A 10064-nucleotide genomic window follows, 5' to 3' on the forward strand; every position below is an offset into this window, starting at 1 on the left:
ACAATTAAATCCAATTCTGACACTCTCTACCTGGGCACAGCATCACATTAAGGGCTCTGTCCCACAAGACCACCCTCCACTTCAGATGCCAGTTACAAGCTCAGGTTGTTACCTGTGCTTCTGACCAACTGGCTATAAAATCAAGAGGTTCTCACGATGCCCTTCTTGGGTTTGATTAATTTGCTTCACCAGCTCACAAAATTCAGGAAACCAATTTACTCATTAGATTACTGATTTTTTATGAAAGACAGTAAAAGATATGAATCAAAAGCCAAATGAGGAGATACATAGCACAAAGTCCCAAGCAAAGGAGCTTCTGTCTTCATGAAACTTGGGGCCCAGCACGGTGACACACAGAAGCATTCTGGTTCCCCACTCAGAAGCTCTCTGAACCCCCTCCTTTTGGCTTTTTATAGAGGCTGCATTACATAGGCAAGATTAACTAACTCATTGGCCTTTTGTAACTGATTCAACCTCCAGTCCTTCTCCCCTCCCTGGAAACCAGGAGGTGGTGGGACTAAAAGTTCCACCCCTCTGTTCATGGTTGGTTCCCCTAGCAACCAACCCCCATCCTTAGGTGCTTCCCCAAATTCACCTCATTAACATAAACCCAGTTGTGGTGGAAAGGGGCCATGTCAGGAATAACAAGACACCCATTTCACTTTACGGCTCTAAAGCCATAAACTGAGGACAAGAGAGCAAATATGATGACACAAGAAGCTCCCATAACCCTATGGCTCAGGAAATTCCAAGGGTTTTGGGAGCTGTGAGCCAGAACCATGGACAAAGACAAAATATACATGAGAAATATATTTTGGCCTGTTTGTCATAAATCATAGTATCACATCTGGTCACCTGCTTTTCCTTGAGGCACTTTCTTTACTTGAGTTCCAGGACACAACACACTCTGGGTTTTCCTCTCACCTCTCTAGACACTTCTCTAGCCTCCTTTGTTTTGTCCTCCTCAACCTGATCTGTAAATGTTGGCTGCATCAGGTAGCCAATCCCTGGACTCTTGTGCTTTCTATCTACTCTCATAGCAAAGTCAACCAGACTCATGGCTTTAAATACTGTTCATACACTGATGACTCCCAAATCCGCAGGCCTTCTATGAACTCCAAACTCATATATCCAATTGCCTCCTCACATCTCTCCCTGTACACTTACCGGCTACCTCACACTTAACAAGCCCCAAACTGAGCTCCTGATGGTCTCCCAAACTTGCTCCTCTGGAAGTCTTCCTATCTCAGCAAATGCTAACTCCATGCTTCCACCTGCTCAGGTCATAAACCCTGGTGTCACCCTTCTTTCTCACACCCCACATCCAATTCATCAACAGGTCCTGTCAGCTGTTGTTAATGCACTGCCAGAATCCAACCATTCACCCACCTTCACATCCACCCTAATCCAAGCCACCATAATCTCAAACTTGAAATATCCAATGGTCTCTACTTCTATCCTTGCTCCTCATCCCCACTCTGGTCTGTTCTAAAGACAGAAGAAGCCACCACCCATAAACGTAAGTCTGATCATATCACTCTTATACTGAAAATCCACCAACGGTTTCCCATCTCACTAAGAATAAAAACCAAAGTACTTACAATGATCCATAAGGCGCTACATGATCTCCTATTCCTTCTTCTGACCTCATCTACTACGATCTCCCCTCCTCACTCACCGCTTTTGACCATACTAGGTATGTTCCCTCCTCAGGGCCTTTGCACTTATGTTCCATCTCTATAGAATGGTGTTCACCCAGACGTTGGCAGGCCTTGACAGCCTGCTCCCTGGTTTCTTTCAGATCTTTACGCAAATGCTATCTTAATGAGGCCTTTCCTATCTAAAACTCTTGTATACACACACTTCCTATTCCCATTCTCTGCTCTCCTTTTCTCCTAAGCAGTTGTCACTATCTAATATACTCTATATTTTACTTATTATTTGCCTCCCTCACTAGATTGTACACTCCACGAGAGCAGTGATTATGTTCTTTGTTCACTACAAAATTCCTAGTGCTAGAATAGCCTGGCACACAGCAGGCACTACACACGTTATATGTAGAATGAATTAGAGAATACAGGAGACAGCCAGGTAATATAAATAAGAGGGCTGGATATAGGTACCTATGTAAAAATTTCACACTTGGTTGGAAAATGAGGAAAACTGAAGAATATGCATCCCATCTAAAGAGTGGTACACCCTTCTGCTCTAGAAATTGTTGCCATGCTTTGCAATGCATAATAGAATCTAGAAACCTAGATTTTTATGAGAAAGTTACTACTTTTTAAACACTGATTGAAAAAGAAGGTTTTAAACACAATATAACATACAGACAAAACATATCTGTAGGCTTGATTCATCAGACAGATTTCCAATCTGTCACCTCTCAGGGTAAGTTAGCACAGCCCCAAAGCGGCTATTTAAAATGTTTCATTTTTCCCTGCCCCCATGTTACTCTGCTTTTTCATGATACAGCACATATTTATTCACTTATTTTTATTTTTATTTATACTTATATACTTCGGGGAGTTTGGCCCACTATAGAGGGGATGAGAACAAATTTTAAAAGTCACAATTCTCAGCAGAACAATTTTTAAACAGAATCTGAGAATAAATCAGAAAGTTTATAAATATATTCTTGTTCAACTTCCTAGTTCACAGATCTAACACCTTCCCTCAGAAAAGCTAGTGGAAGCCTCTGGTGTCAATAATCATGTGAAAATAAGGCATTAAACCTTTCAGATCACTACTGTATCATTCAGAGTAATACCAGTCATATTCTAGTGAGTAACTACCTGCATGGGTATATAGAGCTTCTAAAGCCCACATTTTGTCCTAAGGAAAACTTAAAAGAATTTGTATAATCAGCATAAACAATTCTATTACATAAAGCTGGAAATCTGTACTATACTTAATTTGCCATTAGGATTCCTTCTTGGCACTGGAGTGGAAAAACCTGAATCTCATTTCTGGCAATCTCTCTGACTACAACTTGCATCTGTTCAGGCTGACTGACTGATGGTTCAACTTACACTTACTGACCAAGTAATAAGAATAGGGTACTACAGGTACTATTCTAGGTGATGGGAATGCAAAGAGACATAAAACCTATTGCCAGCCCTCAAGTGATTTAAAATTCAGTTAGAAAGATAAAGGATTAACCATAATGTGCAACAGGCATTAAAATGTCAGAAGAAGTCACAGGAGGGCTGGGGTAATCAGGATGGCTTTAAGGAGTTGGGACTTGAGCTGAGTGTTGAATAAAGTATGGACTCCCACATTCAGAAACCTGGTAAAAGAGCACTGCAGGCTAAAGGCATAGCAAAAGTAAAGGTGTGATTTACAGGGCATCTTTCTGAAAAAAAAGACCTGAAGATGATACAAGAGACCTCTTTTGAAAGAGAATATAGTGGGTTGAATGGTGGCCCCAAAGATATGTGCACATCCTTACTCCCAGAATCTGTGAATAATACATTCTATAGAAAAGAAGGTAACTAAGTTAGGGATCTTGAGAGGAGGAGCTTATCCTGGATTATCTTGTTTGGCCCTAAATGTAATTCTGTATTTCTTAATGAGAAAGATGCAGAGAAAGTTCTGAAGCAGAAAAAAGGAGGGAAAAGTGAGGTGAAGACAGAGAGAAGCCAGAAGAGGCAAGGAAGGGATTCTCCCCTATAGACTCCAGAGGGAGTACAGCCCTACTGACACCTTGATTTTGGATTTCTGGTCTCCAGAACTGTGGGAGAATAAATTTCATTTGTTTTAAGTCACCCAGTTTGGGGTAATTTCTTACAGCAGCCCTAAGAAACTAATACAGAAACCTTTCAGATCCATGAGTTAGACTTGAAGGAGATACAAACTCTAATTGAAAGAAGAGTCTTGAGAGTGCTTTCAAAGGAATAAAGTGTCACATAAACAAGAGACTCACTAAACAAACATAAATATTATGGAATTGAAAATGTCCATCTATAAGGTCTCCTTGTTTTAGCGCACGGCCATTGTGGGGCTTATTGTCAAGCCTCAATAATGGTCAATTTTTCTTTTTTCAAAAGTAAATGTCAGGGAACTTGCCTGGTGGTGCAGTGGTTAAAAATTTGCCTGCCAATGCAGGGGACACAGGTCTGATCCCTGGTCCAGGAAGATCCCACAAGCCACAGAGCAACTAAGCCCATGTGCCACAACTACTAAGGCCGTGCTCTAGAGCCCACGAGCCACAACTACTGAGCCCACACGCCACAACTGCTGAAGCCCACGCGCCTAGAGCCCGTACACCGCAACAAGAGAAGCCATCGCAATGAGAAGCCTGCGCATCGCAACGAAGAGTAGCCCCTGCTCGCCACAACTAGAGAAAGCCCGGGCACAGCAACTAAGACCCAGTGCAGCCAAAAATAAACTAAAAAAAAAAAAAAAGTACATGTCAGGGAATTCCTTGGCGGTACAGCGCTTAGGACTCCACGCTTCCACTGCAGGGAGCACAGGTTCGGTTCCTGGTCGGGAAACTAAGATCCTGCAAGCCACACAGTGCAGCCCAACCCCCTCAAAAAAAAAAGTAAATGTCAGCATACACCTGATTTCTATTTGAATCCTTTTAACTAAAACATTAAAATAAAAGATCATTAAATTATACCATTTTGATCATGGTGTGTGGTTCTTGGGGACTGTTGTCACTTTTAGGAAATACATCCTGAAGTGATTAGGAGTAAAGTACCATAACGTGTACGATTCACTTTCAAACGATTCAGGGGAAAAAAAGCATGTATATTTATAGAATTATGTTTACAACTTATGAATCCAGCTGAAGGACACTGTAATCTTTCAACTTTCCTGTAGGACTGAAATTTTTCAAAATATATTGAGGAAAATATTTCACCCATTAACACAAGGGTCACTGCCTGACACATTTTCCAACATACTTTACACCACTAATCATTACTGTGTAGTTACGTTTATTATTGTGTATCATTATTGTCCTTTTGTTTAGTTATGATGTCCCAGTGCAAAGATTCCTATACTAAGGATTATGAAATTATAAGCCAAACTATGAATGCGATATGCCTTTTTCTGGGAACATTTCTTGTGGCTTTCGTCATACTCTCAAAGAGGTCTGTGACTCAAATTTAAGAACCACTGTCCTAAAGGGCAAGGAATCACAAGCCCTCAGTTCATAGAGTAAGATTTATTTAAGAGAGCACAAATCAGCGGGGCTGTCAAATCTGCTGGCCATGGCAATCAGAACACTGAAAGCATGGATGCATAAAAACAAGAGATAATTACTACCCCTTACACTGGAAAAGTCTCTTAAGAGTGACTCAACTGAATAGGCTAATGTATATTTCAGTTTCTTATCTTCCTGCTAATTGTTCTACAAAAGTAGGGCTGACAGATGAAATATGTAATCTCATCTAAGAGTGTTGAGTAACTACTGATTGGTTCCAGCATTAAATCTGATTCCTCTCAAACAACTTCACAGCAATACCATCCCCAGTCAAAACACCTCCACAATGCCAGGCGCCAAAACAGACGTTTTACGTATTAGTCTCTTAGTTCTCACAACCACCCTTGAAGTTAAATATTATCCTCATTTTTTGATATGAGGAAACTGAGCCTCACAGAAGTTAAGCCAATGGCCCAAGACCACAATACTTATCCCTGACAGAGACCTGAAATCCAGCTCTATCACCTGAAGCCCAGTATTTATTCAAATATATCACACTGTTCTCATCATTTATCCACCAAACTGCTGATTCATGACATTTCCAACTTGGTTTTTCTTGTGGAGAATTTTAACCTATGTACAGCTTACTAACCAGTGCCTTCAAACTTTTAAACCACCAAAATATACTCTTCATTTTTTAAACTTAAACCCACCTCTTCCAGAAAGACTCCTCCGACAAACCCCTTCACGGCTCATCACTCAGTCCCTCCCATGATGTGATACAGCACTATTTTAAGCCAGAGAATTTTTTGTTTAGATCCTAGGTTTGCCATGTAACCTTCAGTAAGTCACAAAAATTCCCAAATGCATGCATCAGTAAAATGGGAGACTTGAAATTCAAAGGTTGGAAATTGTCAGTCTGCTACCAAATATAGCCTGCAGAAAAATTTTATTTGGTCAGCAGTATTTTTTTAATCCAGTTCAATGCCTTTAGAGGAGGAATGAACTCTATGACTGCCACAGGCCCTACCACTCTCTTTTTACAAAGACCACTTCTCCTAGTTCATTCATTTCTATTACCTGTCTGGCAATTGGTATGTAATTAAGTTTCCAACCACTGAATTAGATAGCTCTAAAATTTTACACGGTCATCATAAGCATTAGTTATGCCTTTTCTACTTAGTTTTCATGTGGTCATTTCCCCACTAGAAAGTTGAGAATGGGGACTTGTAAAATTATATAACTTCTTGGAGGCACAGAGCCTCCAAGACTACCTAGCAAAATCCAACCCTCTTGTATTACACAGATGACAAGACTGAAGCCAAACTGCTTTAGTTACTTGCTCAGAGCTTCCCAATATAAGTCAGTGTGGGACAATTTAAATCAACAAAAATCAACAAAATACTCACTTTGCGCAAGACCCTATACTGGAGCTACAAAAAGAAACAAGAAGTGTCCCTAACTGTCCAGGATACACAAGGTAGCAAAGGACACAGACACATATACATGAAGCCATAATTTAAGGAACACATACTAAAGGAAAGGAGAAATTGATTTCTTTCATTTTTAGGGAGATCATGAAGGCGAAACAGTTAAAAAGGGGTCTGAATAATGAGGACTGCTGTTACTGACAGAAAGTGAGGGAAAAGTATGAAAAACCAAGAAACAAGTAAAGGCACAGCATACTCAGAAAAAGTAAGTATATCAGCATGGCTGGGGGTAGAGTGACAGAAGATAATCTACGAAAGCAGTGAAGACAAATCCTAAGTGCCAGTACTTCCTACTTTCTTCTTTAGCCCACCTCTTCCTCCCTCGAGCCAAGAATCTAAGACAAAGCTAGATATAATGGGAACTGAATAATAGTTTGTAATGATAAAAACACTAATGGCAGCTAAGATTTAGGACGGGATTATTATACACCATGAACTGTACATAACACTTCATAAGCATTATCTCATTTAATCCTGATTAAAAATCTATGAGGTAGTACTAATTTTCCTCTCATATCATAGAAGATAACTGAAGCTTAGAAAGAACAAGTAACTTTTCCAAAATCGCAGTTAAAATGCGGACTCACACTCAACTTATCTGTCTCCAAAGTCTATGGACTAAACCAAAATTAATATTAACAAATACATCGATCAGAAAACTTACAATCAGATTATCAACCTCCAAAGAGCCACAGCTGTACTACAGAAGAACAATGAGAAGGGAGCAGAGAAAGCCTCTTGCCAGTACTGACTTCAGCTGCATTCGCTAACCTTAAAGAACGCTTTGTCCTGAGGTCAAAGAGGAGCAGAGAAAGCCTCTTGCCAGTACTGACTTCAGCTGCATTCGCTAACCTTAAAGAACGCTTTGTCCTGAGGTCAAAGAGGAGCAGAGAAAGCCTCTTGCCAGTACTGACTTCAGGTGCATTCGCTAACCTTAAAGAACGCTTTGTCCTGAGGTCAAAGAGGAGCAGAGAAAGCCTCTTGCCAGTACTGACTTCAGGTGCATTCGCTAACCTTAAAGAACGCTTTGTCCTGAGGTCAAAGAGGAGCAGAGAAAGCCTCTTGCCAGTACTGACTTCAGCTGCATTCGCTAACCTTAAAGAACGCTTTGTCCTGAGGTCAAAGAATGCTTTAAAAATATAGTATAAAGCTTCAAAATTCCTGTAACTGAGGGACCTTGGGCAACTTACTTTACTTTGGGGGCTTCAATTTCCTTGTCTGAAAAAATGGGTATAGCAGTACCTACACTACGTAGGATGCTGTGAGAAAGAGATAAGGCGTACAAAGATTTTAACACAATGTCAGGCACGATGTAAACCGCACCTGTCTACAATACAGTCCCTGCCCATATAAGCAAGTAATTACAGAGGTAACTAGAAAAGTACGCTCCCAATTTGGGTGGGAGAATCTAACCATATCCAAAAAGATCAGAAAAGTGTTCAGAAAAGACATTTACAACGTCCCTTCGGTCATAGATAATACTGATACCCGCAGGGCTATGCAATACGGCGGTGAAAACACAGGGTGGTGGCAAAGCATTGACTCTGGCTGTCTCGTTCGCTAGCCTCAGAGCCTAAAGCAGAGCCTGGCACCTAGGCTCTAAGCAACTGAGACTAGTAAGACTGAGTCTTGGACCCTTCCCCAACTCCGAGGCGAAAGACTTACCCCAAGGCCAGCTTTCCCCTCAGATTCTGCATCCACAACGCACCTGCAACATCAACACACGCCGTCAATTCAGACTCCCACCTCACTCCCTTCCTCCACCCAGCAAAAAATCCTTACCTAAGTGATCCAGTACTGCCGCCGCCGCCGCCGCCGCCGCCGCCATCTTTCTCCCGCCTTCTACGGAAGCCTCCGAGTTCAAACGCCGTGTGGACAAAGCGCATGCGCGATTCTCCGGATGTAAAACCCCCCCCCTCTTATCGCGAGACGGAGCAACTGACTCCCGAGGTGTTGTCATGGAAACCGTGAACACGCGGCGGGCGCTTAAGGTGTGGTCAGACCAGCCTTGCTGGGGAATGAATGAATTAACAAAAGTCAAAGACTAGCGAGTTTCCGAAAATTCGTCGGGATCCAGAAAAACTGCGAAGCCTCACCTCACAAATGGTTTGAAAGGATTAGGAAAACAGACCGTGAACCAAGCCAACTAACCTGGGAGGGCTTCAGTTTTCTCAAAACAACTAAGTGTCCCTATGGCACAGGCTTGTGAAGATCACTAGAGGTTGTGTGAAAGCTCTTTTAAAGAACAAACATACAAACTACTATGTATAAACTACAAGGATATTTTGTACAACACAGGAAATATAGCCAATATTTCATAATAACTTTAAATGGAGTATAATCTTTAAATATTGTGACTCGCCCCGGTCCGGGAAGATCCCACATGCCGCGGAGCGGCTGGGCCCGTGAGCCGTGGCCGCTGAGCCTGCGCGTCCGCAGCCTGCGCTCCGCAACGGGAGAGGCCACAACAGTGAGAGGCCCGCGTACCACAAAAAAAAATAAATAAATAAAAAATAAAAAATAAATAAAAAATAAAAAAATAAATATTGTGACTCACTGTTATACACCTGAAACTAATATTGCAAATCAACTATACTTCAATAAATAAATAAAGATATGGGAACATATGTATATATATAACTGATTCACTTTGCTGTAAAGCAGAAACTAACACACCATTGTAAAACAGTTATACTCCAATAAAGATGTTAATAAATAAATAAATAAAAATAAAGAACAAACAGTTCAAATACAAAGCATGATGCTAATCTCCAGGTTGACCTCCAAGAGATGAGTTAATAATCAGCAGGCACTTGCTACCATATATGGCCAGCAGGCATTTCACTAAATCTCATGTATTCCTCACAGCAATCCAACTAGACCTGTATTATCAGGTCTTCAATTGAGAAAAAAGATTTAGGATAGGTTAAAGTCTCTCAGATAATACCTGGCAAAAACAGTGGTCAATCTAGGGTTGGGTGCCTCCAAAGTTAGTGCTCTGACCCACATCCGAATAAGTAAATGTGTATATATATATATATATATTTTTTTTTTCATTAGCATAGATAGCTCAGGTTTCGTTTGCTACATATGCAAGAGTTCCTGGTATCCAATGCAAACAAGCAATACAGGGTAGAAGAGTGTAAACGCAGAAACTGAGCATTTTAGGACGTTTGAGTTGGAAGGAAACTTTGGTTCTTTTTCCTCCACAGCACTTAACACATACAGTCCCTTCATAGAGTTGGCACTTAGATCAAAAGAGAGTCACTCTATTCTGCTGCTTCTTGAGTATCAAAAACCAGAGGCAGAATCTCCACCCAGTTGCAGAAACACTTCTTTTTAATTTCTGATTCGAACTTTTATCTTTTTGTTAATTGGCTTCTTGTAGATACGTTTAAAGCATCTCCGGAGCTACCAAGGCG

The 10064-nt window shown here is 41.0% G+C and overlaps 1 protein-coding gene across 2 annotated transcripts in view; it reads right to left on the reverse strand.

Annotated features, from left to right (window-relative positions):
- The window catches only part of MRPL22 (mitochondrial ribosomal protein L22), a 37560-nt gene extending 29051 nt beyond the window's left edge, over window positions 1-8509 (reverse strand). Inside the window, exons 1-2 of one of the 2 annotated variants that reach the window (XM_067032021.1) lie at window positions 8425-8509; window positions 8308-8350 (exon numbers count right to left, since the gene is read on the reverse strand). In XM_067032021.1, coding sequence (XP_066888122.1) covers window positions 8308-8350; window positions 8425-8470 — 89 coding nt within the window. In that variant the 5' untranslated portion in view covers window positions 8471-8509. The remainder of the gene's footprint in view (window positions 1-8307; window positions 8351-8424) is intronic. The other variant, XM_067032022.1, reaches the window with a different exon arrangement.
- Between the last annotated feature and the right edge of the window lie 1555 nt (window positions 8510-10064).

The sequence above is a fragment of the Kogia breviceps genome, chromosome 4 (genome assembly GCF_026419965.1).
Source record: "Kogia breviceps isolate mKogBre1 chromosome 4, mKogBre1 haplotype 1, whole genome shotgun sequence".
Lineage (NCBI taxonomy): Eukaryota > Metazoa > Chordata > Mammalia > Artiodactyla > Physeteridae > Kogia > Kogia breviceps.